Here is an 18,492-nt window from a genome sequence, read left to right as displayed (position 1 = left end):
TATTTAATTTAGTCGTTGACTTGATTTTCCAAGAAAAAACCAATACTTTCTCCGTTATAAATGGTCGTTTAAAGATTTTCCACACATTAAAAATTATTTAATTTTTTGTTTTACGTTTTATTAATACATTGTACAAATTTTTTCATTGCTTAATACATTACAATAATAGAAAAATCTTATCAAATGTCTACATTTAAAAATATATAATACGACATTTATCTTGAAACAAACTTTTTTCCCTAAGACTACACTTAATATAAAAACGGAGAGAGTAGTAGTAGTAGTCTGTTCTATTTATGAACTGAGATTTTCTTTTATCACACACATACAGAGAGATGGAGAATCATAAAGATATTTATCTCTGTTTTTTCAGAGTCCACTACCACCTGGATTTTTTAACCATTCAAGCTGGATCTCGATCTTGCCGCATTCGACATTCTTCAACACAAGAATCATGTCCTGAACGATCTTGCCGTTATCATAGACGATTCTGCTATCTTCAGCCAAGCAGTTGTCTCTGGTTGGTACAATTCTCTTGATCTCTGTTCCGTCTGGAAGTTGTTGCAAACCCATTTTGTGAATCTCTAGGAATGGTTTCATATCTATCTCCGCATCTCCCATCTTGTCGTCTGATGTGAATGTATCTTTATCATACACCATCTACAATCATACGAAAACAAAAACATATGCAACAAACCACTTATCGTCAGTTGGAAATTCAGGAGTCCAGTAGTTACTTGCATAAATCGGGTACTAGCTAGTACTCACCAGATTCACAGGTTCATTGGGATTTTCGATCGCAAGGGTCAACTCTTCGTTCCACTCTGGGTTGCAGTTATTTTTCACAGTAAAAGATTTCAGCTTCTGGTGCAATTCAAAGATTAACCAATTTTCAGTTGCAAAGTAACATCCTAGAAGCAAATTCATTTCTATATCTATCAAAATCAAACACTAAAGCTAACAATTGTTCTCATTCTGTAGCATGAAATGTAAAATCTTTTTAAATGATTTGTATTCATGTTTCGTCTTAAAAGGTGGATTCTTTGTTCTTCCATCTACGAAGAAAGTAAACAGAGAAATAATACATATCTCAAGAACAGAGTTGGAAACATCAAACAGATCAAAATTAGTGAACCAAGAGAACCAAATCAGATTACAATCAGAAAGAGAGAGAAAAAGACCTGTGATCCCATGGTTATGACGACAAAAGGGTCGCTGCTAAAAGCGTCTCGACGAGCAAGATTGATCCCTCTCTTCACTTGGATTCTCACAAGCCCTACCAGTTCCTTAATCTCAACTTCTTCCTCTGGTTTCTCCATTTTGCTTTCTGTTGAAGAGAAAGCACACCTGTTTCCTGTCTCTACTACTTTTCTTATTCACTTAAAAACAATCACCGACACAAATTCAACTTTGCCACTTAAATCAAAGAAAAGAAAAAAAAAAAGATCAATTCAAAAGGTCTCTTTTCCAGCTTCTTTGTCAACTATTCACTCACTTTAATTAGCATCTACGCGTTACTCACACGAATTTCTTCTAGATTCTATTCATAAGAAATATCTCCTGCATTCTCTTTTTCTGACATTGACAATCATGACTTTTCACAAAAAAGGTAACACGTTTAATTTTGTATACATACTGATAAAGATGAGCTAATTCTAACGTTAGAACCAAAGAAAAAATTGAAAGAAGTTCTAGAAATTCAGGGTTTGCTTTATTTCTTCAGTTAGTAGAAACAGATACAATATATATAAGGGTTGAGTTATTCGACATGTACAACTAAAGACCAAAGCAGAGCCTTTTTATCAATTTAAACTCTGATGAGACAAAGACAAACTCATCTTTGTCTTTCCATGAACAGAAAGAAAAAATACCATCACATCTTCACGGTCTCTGTTTGAACATTTCTGCGTCTTAGTCCAATCGTTTTGTCGGCATCCATGGTGTCTTCTTGGATCCTAAAAGAAACAATGCTCGCATGTTAATCACAATCATAGATATGCACAAGCACAACTTAAAAACCGAGGATTGTTAGCATACCTTCGCGTCCCAGACCCTTGCAGCCTGGACCGTCGGTCCACTCAAGCATGATCTCTACTTCCCCACACTCAACATTCTTTAGTCTAAGAATCATCTCTTGTTTGATCTTCCCATTGCTCCAAGTGATGCTGCTCTCTTCAGCTAAACAGTTGGTCCTGCCTGGACGGATCCTCTTGATTGCACAACCATTGGGGAGTTTCTGGAAGTCTAACTCCATCTGATGCGCTTCTAGGAACGGCCTAAAGTCTATTTCTGCATCACCCATTTTGTCATCTCCCGAGAATCTGTCTTTATCAAACACCGTCTGCATAAACAGAGCATAATATGAGCCAACGTCCATGGAAAGATACGTTTAGGGAGAAAGAAATGCATCAACAATGTGAAGCTAATAGCTTAGGCTTGCAATGGAGACCGTTGGAATAGTCACGAAAGCTTACCAGACGGATTGGATCATTCACATCTTTGATGGAAAGGGTCAGTTGTTCATTCCACACTGGATTACAGTTATTATTAATCACACGCGTCTTCAGTTTCTGAAGGAACAAATACACAAACATAAGGTTACATAGTACAAATAATGATAAAGAGGGCTTCACAAAGTACAACCATAGAGACACAATCATCTAGGCCAAGTCAATTATATCCATTTTCAATTTTCTATTAGATAACATTAACTTCCCACCCGTGACCCTTCAACAAGATTATGTAATTACATGCATCATTTGCTAGCTAGCTTTGGGAAATGACCCTTCAACAAGAGCCTAGACATCTATCTTTAATGCTCATTAGTTTTGAGAGATTACCGACCCTTCAACAAGATTATGCATGCATAGAGAATACTCGTCAGTTTTACAAAATTGGCCCTTCAAGAGATCTATCTTTTGCAACACCAGACTAATACCAGAATTTGTAATTTCAGAACATGACAAGATTATGCTTAGGATGTTTCGGAAAGTTTTGTTTTTTAGCAAAGAAAGACACAAAGCAAAGATCAAATTGAGATCTTTCCCACATGGATGGCCACCAAAACCATCACATGGTAATGATCAGTCCCTCACATTGTACCTCCTCCATGTGACTATAACTCTATAACATTCATAATCAACATTCGATTTGAGATCACTTAAGAATCAAAAAGGGTATGAACCAAACCTGATTAGCCAATGTGATAACAACATAAGGATCACTGGTGGTGGCATCACGAATAGCAAGATTAATCCCTCTTTTGACATGAACTCTGAGAATCCCTAATGGTTTATCTTCCATTGCTGCAAATTCCACCGACAAAGAAAGAAAAAGGAAGAGACTTTAAATATAAAGTTTAAAACTTTTTCCAGTGAATTGATGATATCGAAGAAACACAAATCCCCTTTTTGCCTGAATCTACCCAAAATAAGCGGGGATTTGATGAGATTTATAATTCGAAACGAGTTTGGATTATGCAAAAGTACGAGAAACATCGACGCTGATTCAACGCGGAGTTCCGAAAACAAACATCGACAGATCTATCCGTTGTTTACGGACAACCGCTGCTCCTTTACTTTCTTTCTTTAGAGTTGTCTCAATTCAAACATGTCGCCGATATCTTTATTTTCTTTTCTAGTCCCTAGACTTTCTATAAGTTTCAAGTTAAAAACGGTAATTACTGTTTAGACCCAAAGTTACCAAATACTATAAGTTTTATTCTTTTGTCGACAAACTCATTTCATTAGAGACTAATCAAATCAATTAACTGCATCTTAAGCAAGCCAAAAACTGTAAAAAGATATAGGTAATAGCACAAAAAGTAATTATAATTATATATTTTGAAAATATATGGTATACAATTTTTCACGTTTATTGATTTAAAGTATTAATCAAATTTTTACGTTCTGACATTTTGAAAAGTAATTATATTATATATAAGTTGAATATCTTTAAAATATAATTAGAAAATGTAGAAAATTCAGTTATTTCGTAAAAAATTGTTCAGTTAAAATATTTTTGGTATTCAATCATTTGACTTCTAATTGACATATCATTATAAAACTCATAAATGTGTTAACATTACCAAACAAAAATTGTTATAACTGTGAATTATGGGTTAAACATTCCATTTGATTATCTTAAAACTTTGAAAATTTAGCTTTATTACTCTTAGCTTCGTAGCAAAAAACTAATAATTGTATATAAAAATCGATTATTCAAACAATACAATGAGCAATAAACAAAATCGATGTCTCTTTAGATATTTCGTCACGTCTGAATTAGTTTTTTTTTTCATTCGGTGAATTTTCTGTTTTCTATGATGTTTTTCATGTTTTAAAAAATTTTTAAAAATAATATCCTTTAAAACTTTTTTTGAGAACGACTGAAAACTGAGGATTCTAGTCGGGTGAATTGATAAATAACTAGTGGCGAATCTTAGATGCGACTGACAATTAGAGATATAAGATATTGTATAATATGGAAGCAATTGGTACGATATAGACTGAGATGAGTAAAAAAATAACGTGTGGCATGTTGAAGTTTAATGGACCTACCTTTGAATCTAGAAGAGTTTGGCGTATACTTGAAATCAATGGACAATGAGTAAATTGGAGAATCTGGCTAGTCGCTAATTGAACAGACACAGAGTGGCTGGTCAATAATTAAAGAAGAGCCGTTTCCAATTTCATTTGTTCTATTCCAAATCCTTATCGTACGTTTGAAATAAAACCATCAGATTTATATAAACACAAAATATTGTTGTGCCAAAATACAAACAAAAAATACAATATATGGTCAGCTCAGCTGTCACATTAATTAGTTTTTTTTCTATGGATGAGATTAATTTGGAATATGCTATTCAGATTTCTAAATGACCTGTTATTTTGTTATAGGGTATATACTATATGCCCACTCCTTTGTCTTTGACTGAGGGAATACAAATCCTGACCGTATTTCGACTAGTGTGTGATAGTTTAAACAACTATCAACGAACAAATGTTTCATAAGTGTATTGGATGTGGATAGATATAATCTAAGAAAATATCTTACATAAACAAAATAAAAACAATAACCAACATGTAAATATATAACCAAATAACATTTTAAACTGAAATCCAAACAAATCTAGATGTTAGTATAAAATCACGTTTGTCATCTAAGAATTCTAAAAGTTATCTCAAATATATCACCAAACACTAGGTGTCAGGTGACACATGTACAATCAATTGTATTAACCAGAACAGTGATTGATGTCAGTGCTATGAGCTTATGAGTAAGATCATACAATGTGGACATGACAAACGTAAATTGAACAAAGACTAAGCCAAACATACTTGTATGATTTATCGTGTGTAACCATTTACACACTAAATCTTGATTACCTAAACATGTTTGGTTATACAGTATTATTCATTTAGCGTTGTAATTTGGTTAACACATACATATTCATAAAATCTATAGCATATGTATTACGAGGTAATCAAGATTTAGGGTGTGAATGATTACAGACGATAAATCATACAAGTATGTTACATGTTAACCAGACAGTGTTAGTGGAACATTGAGCGGCTCAGGATAAGACATGGAGGAGGAGCAAGCTGATATGATAAGAAGAAGTTAGGTGATATACATAGACCGATTGAGATATCATAATGCATGAGATGAGCTTGTAGCTGTCTTCTCTTAAACTTAATTACGCCTCTCTATACTTCCTTGGTCCTATCCGTCAGTCATGTGCTCTCACTGTCTTAAGACATAATATGATTTTGAATTGGCTCTGCACCATTCAAGATCATGGCCCATTATGGTTCTCTGCACCTGATTCTGGTTCCATAATAATTCCATTTACCTACAAGGCTAAACATATAATTTAGGGTAGTATATTAACCATATTATGAGAAGATTAATTATAATGTTTAAACGGTAATTAAGATCTCGATGCAAAAAGATTCGTGATCTTTATAGAGTTTATATATCTTCCGCCGTTCCTAGTTAATCATGTCTTCTTCTTTTTTTCCTCTAATCTAAACGTTTGTCAATTTATTGGATTTGATTAGCTAAAAAGGAGGATTTGGCTCAATTTAATCTTTAGGGACTTGCAACCCAATTTATACAAATCTAGTTTTTATTTTGATGTCACTTTTTTCGTTGACATTAGACAATGATAGGTTTTTTTCTTTCTATGACTTAAAAGTCTACCTAGCTCAACTAAGATTTAAAAAAAAAACACATGATAAAGATTTGAATTTCAACACTTCCAACAATGAAAAGACAATGAAGAAGTACATGAAACATGCTTAGCGAACGATCCCGTTAATTAGAACCAAGTCCCTAGAAAATTACAAAATTTTAGGTATATGCCAAAAATCAAATTAAAGTTGTCGATATCCATGATAGATGTTGCGTATATCTAAAAGATAAATTTTGGTACAACTCTCCTCAAAGTTCATTTTTTAAATACTCTGAAATAACACAACTGTAAGATAGATGAGGATTCTAAGATTTTTAAAACTTAACAAGTCCTAAAGTTGAAGAAACGTGTAACTTCTCAAGTTTAATATGGGGGAGGTGTTGAACAAAAAAAAAATATGGGGGAGGTTTGGATCGGTGGAACCTAAAAGCAGCAAGGATCAGGACAATGGTCCAACGCATGACACGTGATGCTCTTTTCTCTTATTACACTTCATGTTTGCTCGACTTCGATAGCGACCGTTTTACTATTTTTATCACTTTCATATTTTACCCCAAAATAACCTAAAAGAAGAGAGTCCGATATGTTTAAGAGTCCCAATCTGAATCTACTTCATTACCTTCCCTATATAGCCCGCACGCGACTTATATCTCGATTATTTGTTTGTGTTTGCATTTGTTTTTATGTTCTAGATATCAGTGTAATATGTATCTTATGTGATTAGTTTTAGTGGGATATTCTAGAGAGCAATGAGCATTCACATGTCTAGTAGTACAAAATACGTGTATGTCAATCTAATGTTACAATTCAGTTGGCATGACTTGCAAAATATAAACGTAAGAAGCAACGCATATGAACCACTTACCACAATTTTTGCTATAACTTGTTCCACCATATTAGCAACAAAAAAAAAACACGATAACATTAATCTGAAAAAAATCCATAAATACGACCAAATTATCCATTATCATCATCAAGTACATTTAGCTAGAGCTTTTCTAGCCTTTCTATTTGCCAAAACGTTTTGATCCATTCTTTTTTTTTTTTTTTAAATAATTTATTTTCTCCATTTTTTTTTATCAAGGAAACCGTATCTTTAACTAATTAATATCCTGCTAATACATGCATCCATATTTTAAGTGAATGTATGTATGTTTTGGTAAAGTTAACACATAAGAAATATGATATGTTTTTTTTTTAACTTGTCTTTATCACAAATTTTAGATTGTATCATATTTAATTCGATCTTATCTTGAATTATTTTTATAACGTTTTCTTTACCCTTCACATGTCCCAATTTTTTACATTTTTGTTTAGTTTCCTTTGCTTTCTATGTTTTTAGCAGTTATTTATATATATTTAGGAGATCTTTTTGATAAATTCTCTTAGATATTCATTTATATCTAGTTAAAATTTAGAAGATACTGATTTCCGGGCATTAAATTATGTTATATTTTATTGAGATTTAAAAATATATAAAAATCATACTACAATATCTCTTTTAATTACACGTTGGTAAAAAAAAAAGACACGTTTCCAAAAACACCAAAAAAGGTAAAACCGAAAAAATTCTCAATTTCCAAGATTCCCCAAAAAAGCCTTTAACCTAACCAACTTACTTATATACAGCCTCATCGTCTCTAAGCTCAACAACAATCACATTCTTCTCCAAAAGAAAACAAATCTCTCTCCCTATTTCTCTCCTCTGCTTCACCACCAAAAAGCATCTTCTTCTCTCGTCTTCTCCGGTTAAACTAAAATCTGTGTGAATCGTTTGTGAATGGTGGAAACTAATCCGATCGGTGGTAAGTTTACGCTCTCCCTTTCCATCAAAAGGGCGAGCTTTTTCCTTCCTCTCTCGACATCCTCTGTTTTCGCTTTCGGATCTTGCAAAGAAGGCTGGTACTTTCGCTGCCTTGGCCTCGACCCGTGAACGATTCACCCCAAATTTTCACACCCAAGAACCCTAATTTCCTAAAAAAGGGTTCTTTTTTGATTCTCTGTTACTTGTGAGATTTGCTCTGTTTTTTGTTCTCTCTTGAAAAAAAAAAGTTTTCGAAGATGTTGCTCTACAACAAGCAGAAGAAGAACCAAAACGCTAAAGGGAATAGAATTCTCATTAGCGTTACGGTTTTGGGTAGTGCCGGTCCGATCCGGTTTGTTGCTTTTGAAGATGATCTTGTTGCTTCTGTTATCGATACTGCTCTTAAATGTTACGCTCGTGAAGGTCGTCTTCCACTTCTTGGATCTGATTTCAATGATTTTCTTCTTTATTGTCCTATGGTTGGACCTGAAGGTACAAACTCAATCTCAATGTTTTTTGGTTTATGTGTGATTGTTGTTCTCTTTGGAGAATTGGTTTACTGATGTTTTTTAAATGACAGCTTTAACCACATGGAATGCAATTGGATCGCTTGGAGCAAGGAACTTTATGTTGTGTAGGAAACCAGAAGAGAAGAAGGTTGAGGAAAGTAATGGAAGATCTAACTCTAACATTAATGGAGCAAGAAAAGGTGGAAGCTTGAAGGCCTGGATCAACAAATCCTTCAATCTCAAAGTCCCAAGCCATTAAGATTATGTTTCTTCTCTTTTATGAAACAATAAGACCAATCTTTGTTTTATTATTATGTTTTCTTTGTTTCTGTTTTTTTTTGGTTTTGAATTATGATTTTGATTCCAAAGTTTGTTCTTTTCATCTTTCATTCATGAATAAAAGTATCAAATTCTTCTCTGCTTCAAGTGTTGAAGTTGGTTTCTTTTAATTCTTCTTCTTGCAAGTTGTGCAACTAAGAAAATTTCTGCAACTTTCTTTAGTACAATTTTGTATTATTCGTCTCGTAAAACACGTTTTGAAATTATTGTCACGCAATAATAGAGCCTTATTAGAGTGATATTTGTATCCGTGATGAGGAATATACCTTTTCAAATTGTTCTTGTCGTAAAGTGTCAAGTTGTGTAGGATACGTCATTGTCGAGAATCCAAAATAAAAAACTGTTATCAAAATTTGATTTTGATTAGAAAAGGAAAACAAACTTTGTGACAGAAGAAGAAAGTACAAATACACACAACTAAACTAAACAAACTACACAAGTTCCGTACCAACTTGTACTCTTGCCTCCACAAGTCTTGTTGCCGTGCTTTATTTCTCCTCTTCCTTATCATGAAAACGACACACTGTTTTTATTTACTACTACACGTCTCACACACCAGACATGAGACCCCACACTTCCTTATCCTTAACGCGGAGGTTTCTACTTTCTACATTGTTCCAGAAGAAGAATAAAACAACACGATGTTTGTCTCACTAGTCACTACCTATGCACATACGTTTAAACTTTAAACCAAAAAAAAAAACTATGCACATACGATGCTAACGATGAGATATTTTCTAAATGCGACGTGTATGTGTATGTCACATCTCTCTTTTGTTTAATTGGATCGTGGCGAGGTTTGGTAAATTGTTAGCCCAACGGCCAACGCTCTCGGTTACACATAATCATCCTACACCCATTAAGTTTATAGTTGGACTTACATTTATTATGGGCTTTAGGCTTCGATCCATTCATATAAAGAAAAAGAGAGGCTTTAATCCATTAGAAGTTATGATGGGCCGAATGAATAAAAACTGCGGGCCTCTAGTAGAACAAATTAATTTACTTACACAATTAATAGATGAAAATTACTCGGGTAACAACAAAAAGAGAGATTGCTAGGGTGACTTACCCTCTTTGTCTCCGGCGGTGCTAAGGAGGGATTCAACTGCTGTGACGAGATGGTGCGGCGAAGGACGATACAGAAAGAGATCTCGGCTCTCTTTTCGTTTCGGGAGTGGGGGATGGTTCGAAGCTTCATGGTGTCGGATCTGGGGAGCTAGATCGAGCTCTTCCGCTTCCCTTGTTCTTCCCGCCAGAGATCCTAGCCGTCCGAAGTAAAGTGGGTGAGTCGAGTCTTAGAGTCTACCGGTGGTTGGGGAAGGTGCCGAGGGTGCCGGTGGCCGAGATTTGAGGATTCCCTCAAAGCCGGTTTTCTCGAGAGTTTCTTCAATTTACTGGTTCAGTCCGACTAAGAAGCGAGACAACAAGGCAGATGCGATGTGGCCAATCCGGAAATGCACCGTGGTGTGAAGGTATACTAATCCGTGCTCCACTCTAATCCTTAGGCGATTAGTATTACGAGTATTGCTTGGTTATTTCGGAGATGTCTATGGCTATGCTGGTTTTGGTTCGTGTCTCTTGGTCGGGTCAGTCGGACGTGCTGTCCGTTTTTGGTTTAAGACCGGAACGATGAATGCCGGGGATCCCAAGCTTTTCAGATAATGCGCCTCCGGGTGGTGATGCTATTGGGACAAGTTCTACAATCCGATCATAAGGGACTAATAGTGTGGATTTGATTTGTAATTCAGTTTAGTTTTGGTCTTCTCCGTGTAAGTTGTTGTTCTCGTGTCATTAGGGTCAATTTAGGTGGTTTAAGAGATGATTTCACTCCGAGTCGTGGCGTGTTTCATCTCGCAGTGGTTGAAAAATACAATGATCTTCAGTTGGGTAGCGTTGGATTCGTTAGTGTTTCAGGGTGATACTAGACTGAATCATTGTATTTGAGTGAAGTTTGTCGAGGTCAAATGATTTGTAATATCGATTTGGTGAATGAATAGTTGATGTTGAGCCAAAAAAAAAAAAAGAGAGATTGAACATAACTTACAGATCACGGGAAACATTTGTTTCACTCTCAAAGGAACACACTTTTGGTCAATTCAGTTCGGTTAGTTGTGAAGACTTGAAGTGGAATAAAACTAAATTCAATCGAAAGAAATAACCTTTTCCACTTTTAGTTTCTTTTGCTTTTTCAGACAGCTTCGTGACAAAATAATATACTTGCTTACACTGGAAAACAATCAAAAGGATTTTTTTTTTTTAATGAACATATTTTGAAAAGTGTGAAAGAAGGGGTTTCCAATGTTATTCATGATGATACTACTTACTACATTATGAATGTTTACCAAATAGTATATAATTAGCTGGTTTATAAGAAATTAGTACAAATTAAGCTGTAATCAGATTCATACAATTTAACTTGAGAGAATTAAGTAATCTAATGTCGATTATTTAAAAATATATATATATATATATAATGTTTTTTTATAGTCCAATGGACAATGGATAAATCATCTTACTACAAAATTAATGCTATTTATTTTGTAGAAACTTATTTATGGTAAACAATTTTAGTTTGTCTAAAAGCAAAGGGGTTGAATGGTAAATACAAATTTTTCACGTTGTTACGTTTTGGAAACGTGATTCCTCTGAATACATATCATTCACAAAAAAAAATCCGCTGAATTATAAAAGGTAAAAAATAACAAGTAATTGTTTAATTTATCCCGCAAGATTTAAAATTATAACTATATTCAAAAGTTCAGTCATCTACTATTGTGTTAAAAAAAAATCATTTATGTTAAGATTCAAATTGTTGTCGTCCTCAGACCAAACTGAAATCTCCATTAAATTATTTGATGTTATTTTTCTTCTGTTAATAGTAATAGACAAATGTTGTGCTAATTATATTCAAGGTGAAATTAAACGGTTTTATGGTTGGAGACTTGGAGTATGAATGCTCATTTTTATCACGTTACGTTCGATGATAATAAATTTAATTAATTTGTAGTAATACAAGTATAAATTAGTGGCAACGAACACATGAATGGCTGTTACTTGGCCATTAATTCCGTTGACCTTAAGATTTGAGATATTTATGTGTTTGTTTGACTATTTGTATATCGACAACTTCTCCACCACCAAAGGCACCACTTTCCATTTTCTTTTATGCCAAAACTAAACCAGCCCACTGAAATAAATATTTTATTCACTTTTATTTATGTATTTATGAATCAAAATTCTGCAATTTAAAATTTATAAATTTTGAATCTTGTAGTTACTTGTTATTCAAAATATTGAAGAAATAAAAATAAGAAATTAAGAATACACCTTCTCGTTATAAAGACATGTTGTTAAGAGTAAGTTGGCGATAGAGTTATATATATCTTAGTGCACAAATGTATCTGGAATTTTTCTTTTTGTTTTATTAGCGGGCTTGAAACTTCTGTGTGGCTACTAAATAGTTAAATTAAAAAAAAAAATAGTGTTTATGATACAATATTTTCAACATTGTTAAAAATGACAAAAGGTTTTGCAAAAAGAAAGAAAGTAGACTTGAACTTGATCTTGTTTTGTAGATGTAATGTTGTCTTTCTTCGGTGTGTTGATGGAGATTTCAGTACTGTGACCGACTGACCGTAGATTTCTCCTAGTAAAGAACTTGGTTTAGAGGAGACACGATTTCTACAGAGTTGCTCCATCTGTTGCATGCAAGTGAACTGCCAATGGTGATTTTAGTGTAGTAACAACGACGTTGTTCTCTTTATCAAAAAAAAAAAACAAAACATCGACTTTATTCTTTATTCCTTCCTAGAGTTTTTGTAGATTATTTGTGAAAGTAGAGATATTTGGTGTAACTGTTGGAACATGAAGCCATGTCGTGACTGAATTCATTGAAGGTATTAAGGTAGAGAATAACGTATGGTTAACATGATGCACGGTAGCACGTCATGTGTCCGCAAAATGGGGTTGGGATTATTCCTTGATTCCAAAAATTATTTGACACTATTTGTATATTCAATACTTATTTCTCTTTCTGATTTAATAAGTGTCACTTTAAACTAATTCTTCTAGTATTTTTTAAATTGACTTTTTAAAGAACTTTTAACTATTTTTCAATTTGTGTGTCATATTTTAGAAAACCATACTAATTTTATTTGTACCATTTCAATATTTTTGGATGTCTCTTGAAGATACGATTGCCGTTTTATGATTTTAGTATATAAATTTTAACAAGAAAATATCTAATTTATTCCTACTTCGTTTTAAAAAAAAACTACATAATATAGTCAACTTGTTATTAGGAATATAATAGAAATTTTAATTATTTTGTTAACAATTTATTAAATTGCTTTTTAATCCACATTATCCATCCAAATATCCAATTCCAATCTGCAAGAAGTATAAAATCATATTAGTCATACTTTCAAAATACAGAAAGAAAATAATTGTTTGAACATTGAAAAACCATGATCTTATTGACAAAAAAGTAGCTTTCAACTTTGGAAACATTATCCAAAATTTAGATGCTAAAGTATCTAAAAATCTAAAACAGGTTGATTATGATACGTTAGTGTCATCATTATTCATTCACTTCACCAAAATAACGAAAGATTTGATTTTCTGAGAATATTTGTTCCAATCCAAAGTAAACCAATCAGAAAATAGAAAATTTATATATTTACGGTAAAAAAAAACAGAGGCTGAGATATTTTACCCTTAATTTCTAGATTTTTGGGGAAAAGCAAATCACTAATCATAAAACATAAATAAATAATTAAACTAAAAATAAAAACAAAACAAAACCATATCCCAAAAGGATTGGTCCATAATCAGTGTGTTACAAAATATCAATGGCAATTTCGTAGTAAAAATAAAAAACAAGGATATTGTTTTAAATCTATCTCTACCCTATTTTATTTTCTCATATATATAAATTAACCCTTCTCTTCCCTCCGGTCAAATCTCGTCGTCTTGTTTGGTCTCTGTTTTTCACGCCGGAGATAGAGAGAGAGAGAAGTAAAAAGCGAAAAAGCTAGAAACTTTAGAATACCCAATAATGGATCCGATCGAATCTGTCGAGTACAATGGCTTCGAGACCTCTAACGGTAACTCTCACGTCGACCATGGTTGGAAGAAAGTCGTGTACCCGAAACGCCACCGGAAGCAAAAACCAGCGGATCAAGCGACGGCGAATGGTGGCAAAACTGTTGCTCAGAATGGAACCGTAGCTAACGGAGGCGATAACGTTTTCCGTTCACTGGAAGAGCAAGCTGAGGATCGTCGACGACGGATCTTAGCGGCGAAGATGGCTGCTGTTGATTCAGATGATGATGGTGTTGTTAGATCTAAACGCCGATCTAATGGTTACGGCGATGATGGGTATGATTTTGATGGTAGTGATGATGAGATCGCTGCAAGGAATGAGAATCTCAAGGTTGAGGAAACTAAAAAGCCAAAGCCTAAGAAGGTGAAGAAGCCTAAAGTTTCTTTGCCTGAAGCTGCTTCAAAGATCGATCCTTCAAATCTCGAAGCTTTTCTCGTTGAAGCATCGGTATTGTGCATGGATTTGAAATTCTGTTTCGATCTGTTTGTGATAGTTGAATTGTGATCTAAAGTTTCGTTTTTTATAGGAATCGTATGCGAGTCAGCCTGAGATTCAGCTAATGAGATTTGCTGATTACTTTGGGAGAGCACTTTCTGGAGTATCATCTGTGCAATTTCCATGGGTGAAGATGTTTAAGGAGTCTCCTTTGTCTAAGCTGATTGATGTGAGTTGTTTTCGACATTGTTGAGATTTTTGGAATTGAATTTTAGGTTTAGGTTTAGGTTTGGTAAAGCTGAGATCTTTTTGTTTATGGATAGGTTCCGTTAGCTCATATTCCGGAACCAGTGTATAAGACATCAGTTGATTGGATCAACCATCGTCCAATTGAGGCTCTTGGAGCCTTTGTGTTGTGGGCTTTTGATTGTATTCTCACAGATTTGGCAGTACAACAAGGTGGTGGTAAAGGTGGGAAGAAGGGTGGTCAACATACTTCTTCCAAATCTCAGGTGATTTGGAAAACCTTTCTCGATCTTTGATCGTCAATGTCATTACCTTTCGGTTACTAACTCCGTCATGTTTCGTTCGTATAGGTGGCAATATTTGTTGCATTAGCGATGGTATTACGTAGGAAGCCTGATGCTTTGACTAATGTATTGCCAACTCTGAGGGAGAATCCTAAGTATCAGGGACAGGATAAGCTTCCGGTTACAGTTTGGATGATGGCTCAGGTTTGTGTGATTTTTTTTTGTAAATGAGGACCGAGAGTGTCAAGATTTGTGTTTTCTGTGATCTTTATTCTGAAATTTTGTGTAACTGTATAATGTGGACAGGCCTCCCAAGGTGATCTATCTGTAGGCTTGTATTCATGGGCACACAACTTGTTACCTGTTGTCGCTAATAAGAACTGCAACCCTCAGTCAAGGGATCTCATCCTCCAGTTGGTTGAGAAGTGAGTCGAAAAATATCTTGTGGTCTCTTTTTTTGCTATTTATTTAGTCTATCATCTAATCTTGTTTATATACAATTTTCTTATCAGAATTTTGACGAATCCAAAGGCTCGCACCATCCTTGTAAACGGAGCTGTTAGGAAGGGAGAGCGACTGATTCCACCTCCTTCATTTGAGATCTTGTTGCGGCTTACATTCCCTGCATCATCCGCAAGAGTAAAGGTAAATATTAATATTTGAATTTATAAAAAAAATAACCTTGATGCATTTTGTTGATTCTGATCACAAGCATGATCTTTGATGCACACAGGCTACAGAGAGGTTTGAGGCAATATATCCTTTGCTGAAAGAAGTGGCCCTTGCCGGTGCACCAGGAAGCAAGGCAATGAAACAAGTCACACAACAGATATTCACTTTTGCTCTGAAATTAGCTGGAGAAGGTATTATTAACAAACAAAACCTTGATTTGCTTAGTTTCTGCTTCCCTCTGCTCCTCTAGAATAGAAATCTAATGTTATCGTTGTTACAGGAAATCCTGTTTTAGCCAAGGAAGCTAAAGAAATTGCCCTCTGGTCTGTGACCGAGAATGTTGATTGCTGCAAGCACTGGGACAATCTCTACAAGGAGAACCTGGAAGCTAGTGTTGCTGTTCTTAAAAAGCTTGTTGAGGAATGGAAGGAGCATTCGGTCAAACTATCATCATCACCGAATGATGCCCTCACTCTCAACCGAACAATGAAAAGCTTCAGGCTAAAGGTAAGCCTCCACTATTTTTAAGCTTTCATTTCACCCTCCAGCCTCTTGTAATTTTCATCTCTGATATTGACCTGTGATGTGTTATGTTTTAGAACGAGGAGGCCATCACTGAGGGAGGAGCCAATGGTTCTCTTTACAAAGAAGCTGACAAGTCTTGCAAAACGATCTCGGGGAAACTCTCCCGTGGAAGTGGCTGCCTCAAAGGAACAGCCATTACTTTTGTGGTTCTAGCCGCTGCAGGAGCCGCTGCTGCAGCTGTTCTATCTTCCAACCCGGAGGTTACAAACGAGCTGAAGAACCTGGTGGACTCATTGGAGCTGCATGAATACCTCAACAAATACACTGAGGTTATCACCACAGCTTTGAAGAAGTAAGAGAAAAGAAACAAAAACAAAACAGAGGATGATAAGTAGAGAGGTAACTCTTAATATCGTCGGTGTAGAGAATTACTTAAAGTTAAAGCCTTTTACTCTCCAAGATACAAAGTTTTGAACATCTTGACCAGAATTTAGGGGTTATGGAGGTGAAGAATAATGAGGGTTTTCGTTTTTATAATCACAAATTTGGGATTTGAGAGTCTGTTCAAAGTTGTTGAAGGTTTTTTTTTTAGACTGTTTAATTTGTGTCTGAGATAATTTATTTCTTCTTCTTTTTTCCCCTGATGACAATAAAGTTATTTCTGTTTATTATATGTTTTGATTTTGTTTTATCTTGAACATAACTGTATGCACAAGTCATTACATTGTGTTCATGTGAATCCAGAGTATATACATACAGTCCCAAGATATGAAACAAACTTGTGAATCTATCGGTTAATCGAGATCGTAATCTTCTGGCGTTGCGAATGGGTATTTGAGGTAGTTGTTCTTAATAGAGTCTGGGTCTGTTGGTTTGTCCCAAGGATTCTTCATAGATGGATCTCTTGGGAACTTTCTGAAGTTGAGAAATGGTGCCCATAACAGTAGCCTGCAAATGACAATCTTGATAAAGACTAGAGATTAAGAGAGTAAGCATTGATGCAAGTGATGGTGTGATCTTGCTTACCCGGGGAAGAACATGAAGACGAACATGAACTGTAAATACATCTCGAAGAACTTCCTTCTGTACCATCTTACTCTCAGCCAATTCATGATGATTGGCTAACAAAACCATAGTATATATAAGCTCCACATTCATAATCTAAATCTTTGAAAATACAATGTCTCAGTCTTCAAACTTACTGGCATTACGAGGAAGTACCAAACGGATATGATCCCGATATCGAGCACAACACTGCTCAATTCCTGCTGGTTGTTGACTCCTGTTATTGCCAACGCCGGATGATCAATCTGAAAAACTAGCGATTTTCGATAACCGACCATTGTTTTCTCATAGTTTCAATCACGAATAAAGGTCTCATACGTTCTTACCGTGGCAAGAACTGCCCCGAGTTGAGCTGCCAAAACTGTCTTCTTTGCTCCAAATAAATCACCGGCCTTTGCTCTAATCTTGGCAACATTCTGTATTAAACAATATTAGTCACAGTGAAGAGGCAGAGATTTTCTCTGTTCTTGTTGATGACTCTATTCTTAACTAAGTTAGAGAAGTCTTACATGAAGAAGAGTATCGTTTGGTTTGGAGTAAGATGTAACACAGAGAGGAGATTTCACACTGCGAGGCTTCAAGGAGAGAGATGGCAAAGCATTTGGGGCATAGAGCCCAAGAGAGCCGCAACGGCTCATCTCTATGTTTCTGTCTGTTCTTTTTTTCTTTGGGTTGTGAAGTTTCCTTATCTCTTGAGATTGGTTCCAATGGCAGAGAGACTTCTAGGATTGCTTTTGTCTGAATCACATAAATTCCACGTGTCATTAGGAGGTCCCAGGTTTGATTTTGGCATATAGTGTTTTATTTCAAGAAAATGAAATAAAAAACAAATAATCTCATTCCAAATTCCACAAAGATGATTTTGGCATATAGTTGTTTTGTCTTGGCATATAGAGGCTAAAATCCTTTGAACACACAAAGAAACAGCATTTTCGATATTTGATTATAGTTCTTCTTCAATAGAAAGCTAGCTGAATAATGACTGAGCAAGTGAGCATAACTTGTATAATGATTTGCTTTGTTGTAGATAGAATGAAATTAGCATAATGATTTAATTCTGATCAATTAGGGAGAAACTGTTGAAACCTGATACTAATAAAGTGGGTTTTTGTTGTGGTTTCACAGTAGCCTATTGTGAGATTTCAGTTGCTTGCTTATATAAGCTATAGATTGATCATTATTTCATTACATAAAGAGAAACCTTGATGGGTGTGTTACAAAATGCAGAACCTGAGAACGAACCAGACAAAAACTACTGTCCCTTAATGTTCTTCACAGTAGAGACACTGACAGAGACATTCCAATGTTTC

General features: G+C 34.9%; 5 protein-coding genes across 6 annotated transcripts; 2 read left to right on the top strand and 3 right to left on the bottom strand.

Annotated features, from left to right (window-relative positions):
• Positions 1-275: 275 nt before the first annotated feature.
• On the bottom strand, positions 276-1,589 carry LOC9323393 (protein C2-DOMAIN ABA-RELATED 6). The gene is made up of 3 exons (XM_002887283.2): positions 1,182-1,589; positions 769-864; positions 276-660 (listed from the first exon to the last, which is right to left on the bottom strand). Exons 1-3 carry the CDS (start codon positions 1,317-1,319, stop codon positions 370-372), a joined length of 525 nt encoding a protein of 174 aa, XP_002887329.1. The 5' UTR covers positions 1,320-1,589; the 3' UTR covers positions 276-369.
• A 100-nt stretch (positions 1,590-1,689) lies between these two features.
• Positions 1,690-3,690, bottom strand: LOC9324860 (protein C2-DOMAIN ABA-RELATED 9). 2 transcript variants are annotated; one of them, XM_002887282.2, is made up of 5 exons: positions 3,489-3,690; positions 3,190-3,305; positions 2,475-2,570; positions 2,038-2,341; positions 1,690-1,955 (listed from the first exon to the last, which is right to left on the bottom strand). In XM_002887282.2, the coding sequence occupies exons 2-5, from the start codon at positions 3,301-3,303 to the stop codon at positions 1,912-1,914; spliced, it is 558 nt and encodes a 185-aa protein (XP_002887328.1). In that variant the 5' UTR covers positions 3,304-3,305; positions 3,489-3,690; the 3' UTR covers positions 1,690-1,911. The 2 variants fall into 2 exon arrangements, with proteins under 2 accessions (XP_002887328.1, XP_020890156.1); XM_021034497.1 differs by lacking the exon at positions 3,489-3,690 and having other exon boundaries at positions 3,190-3,418.
• Positions 3,691-7,770: 4,080 nt separating this feature from the next.
• LOC9324858 (uncharacterized protein At4g22758) lies at positions 7,771-8,935 on the top strand. Its single transcript, XM_002888749.2, has 2 exons — positions 7,771-8,492; positions 8,581-8,935. The coding sequence occupies exons 1-2, from the start codon at positions 8,258-8,260 to the stop codon at positions 8,766-8,768; spliced, it is 423 nt and encodes a 140-aa protein (XP_002888795.1). The 5' UTR covers positions 7,771-8,257; the 3' UTR covers positions 8,769-8,935.
• A 4,866-nt stretch (positions 8,936-13,801) lies between these two features.
• Positions 13,802-16,790, top strand: LOC9323392 (transmembrane protein 214). Its single transcript, XM_021034539.1, has 9 exons — positions 13,802-14,402; positions 14,482-14,619; positions 14,714-14,902; positions 14,987-15,124; positions 15,227-15,345; positions 15,433-15,565; positions 15,654-15,783; positions 15,873-16,099; positions 16,192-16,790. The coding sequence occupies exons 1-9, from the start codon at positions 13,908-13,910 to the stop codon at positions 16,471-16,473; spliced, it is 1,851 nt and encodes a 616-aa protein (XP_020890198.1). The 5' UTR covers positions 13,802-13,907; the 3' UTR covers positions 16,474-16,790.
• LOC9324857 (NAD(P)H-quinone oxidoreductase subunit L, chloroplastic) lies at positions 16,762-17,885 on the bottom strand. The gene is made up of 5 exons (XM_002887281.2): positions 17,692-17,885; positions 17,509-17,598; positions 17,320-17,427; positions 17,144-17,238; positions 16,762-17,065 (listed from the first exon to the last, which is right to left on the bottom strand). The coding sequence occupies exons 1-5, from the start codon at positions 17,818-17,820 to the stop codon at positions 16,912-16,914; spliced, it is 576 nt and encodes a 191-aa protein (XP_002887327.1). The 5' UTR covers positions 17,821-17,885; the 3' UTR covers positions 16,762-16,911.
• Positions 17,886-18,492: the final 607 nt, after the last annotated feature.

The sequence above is a fragment of the Arabidopsis lyrata genome, assembly GCF_000004255.2.
Source record: "Arabidopsis lyrata subsp. lyrata unplaced genomic scaffold ARALYscaffold_2, whole genome shotgun sequence".
Classification (NCBI taxonomy): Eukaryota; Viridiplantae; Streptophyta; class Magnoliopsida; order Brassicales; family Brassicaceae; genus Arabidopsis; species Arabidopsis lyrata.
The sequence above is the reverse complement of the archived record's forward strand: the minus strand, read 5'-3'. Positions and strand labels throughout refer to the sequence as shown.

What these genes read in the sequence shown, in the direction of transcription:
- LOC9323393 (XM_002887283.2), bottom strand. Translation starts at nt 1,319, where the DNA reads ATGGAGAAACCAGAGGAAGAAGTTGAGATTAAGGAACTGGTAGGGCTT. An exon ending in TCATAACCATGGGATCACAG is followed by an intron (nt 865 to 1,181) that starts GTCTTTTTCTCT and finishes GAATTGCACCAG; the next exon opens with AAGCTGAAATCTTTTACTGT. An exon ending in CCAATGAACCTGTGAATCTG is followed by an intron (nt 661 to 768) that starts GTGAGTACTAGC and finishes GTATGATTGTAG; the next exon opens with ATGGTGTATGATAAAGATAC.
- LOC9324860 (XM_002887282.2), bottom strand. Translation starts at nt 3,303, where the DNA reads ATGGAAGATAAACCATTAGGGATTCTCAGAGTTCATGTCAAAAGAGGG. An exon ending in TTATCACATTGGCTAATCAG is followed by an intron (nt 2,571 to 3,189) that starts GTTTGGTTCATA and finishes TTGTTCCTTCAG; the next exon opens with AAACTGAAGACGCGTGTGAT. An exon ending in CAAGGGTCTGGGACGCGAAG is followed by an intron (nt 1,956 to 2,037) that starts GTATGCTAACAA and finishes TGTTTCTTTTAG; the next exon opens with GATCCAAGAAGACACCATGG.
- LOC9324858 (XM_002888749.2), top strand. Translation starts at nt 8,258, where the DNA reads ATGTTGCTCTACAACAAGCAGAAGAAGAACCAAAACGCTAAAGGGAAT. An exon ending in TCCTATGGTTGGACCTGAAG is followed by an intron (nt 8,493 to 8,580) that starts GTACAAACTCAA and finishes TTTAAATGACAG; the next exon opens with CTTTAACCACATGGAATGCA.
- LOC9323392 (XM_021034539.1), top strand. Translation starts at nt 13,908, where the DNA reads ATGGATCCGATCGAATCTGTCGAGTACAATGGCTTCGAGACCTCTAAC. An exon ending in ATACTTCTTCCAAATCTCAG is followed by an intron (nt 14,903 to 14,986) that starts GTGATTTGGAAA and finishes TCGTTCGTATAG; the next exon opens with GTGGCAATATTTGTTGCATT. An exon ending in ATCCTCCAGTTGGTTGAGAA is followed by an intron (nt 15,346 to 15,432) that starts GTGAGTCGAAAA and finishes TTTTCTTATCAG; the next exon opens with AATTTTGACGAATCCAAAGG.
- LOC9324857 (XM_002887281.2), bottom strand. Translation starts at nt 17,820, where the DNA reads ATGAGCCGTTGCGGCTCTCTTGGGCTCTATGCCCCAAATGCTTTGCCA. An exon ending in GGTACTTCCTCGTAATGCCA is followed by an intron (nt 17,239 to 17,319) that starts GTAAGTTTGAAG and finishes TGGTTTTGTTAG; the next exon opens with CCAATCATCATGAATTGGCT. An exon ending in GTCTTCATGTTCTTCCCCGG is followed by an intron (nt 17,066 to 17,143) that starts GTAAGCAAGATC and finishes TGTCATTTGCAG; the next exon opens with GCTACTGTTATGGGCACCAT.